Below are 316 nucleotides of genomic sequence, written 5' to 3' on the forward strand. Positions count from 1 at the left end.
ACCACTTCCCTGACCCTGGCCACTTCCCTGACCGCTTCCCTGGCCTCTGCCCTGGCCCTGACCACTTCCATGACCGCTTCCCTGGCCCTGGCCGCTTCCCTGGCCACTGGCCTGGCCATAACCGCTTCCCCGGCCCTGGCCGCTTCCCTGACCGCTGCCCTGGCCATAACCGCTTCCATGCCCGCTTCCCTGGCCCTGGCCGCTGCCCTGACCATAACCGCTTCCCTGGCCATAACCGCTTCCCTGGCCACTACCCTGACCGCTTCCCTGGCCGCTGCCCTGGCCCTGGCCGCTTCCCTGACCGCTTCCCTGACCC

General features: G+C 69.3%; 1 protein-coding gene across 1 annotated transcript in view; it reads right to left on the reverse strand.

Moving 5' to 3' along the window:
- Positions 1–3: 3 nt before the first annotated feature.
- The window catches only part of LOC107739728 (putative per-hexamer repeat protein 5), a gene marked incomplete at its 3' end in the record, with an annotated part of 1,149 nt that continues 836 nt past the window's right edge, over positions 4–316 (reverse strand). Inside the window, exons 3-4 of the mRNA XM_016551967.1 lie at positions 261–309; positions 4–104 (exon numbers count right to left, since the gene is read on the reverse strand). Coding sequence (XP_016407453.1) covers positions 4–104; positions 261–309 — 150 coding nt within the window. The remainder of the gene's footprint in view (positions 105–260; positions 310–316) is intronic.

Source organism: Sinocyclocheilus rhinocerous, unplaced genomic scaffold (genome assembly GCF_001515625.1).
Source record: "Sinocyclocheilus rhinocerous isolate Xijiao unplaced genomic scaffold, SAMN03320098_v1.1 scaffold23199, whole genome shotgun sequence".
Lineage (NCBI taxonomy): Eukaryota > Metazoa > Chordata > Actinopteri > Cypriniformes > Cyprinidae > Sinocyclocheilus > Sinocyclocheilus rhinocerous.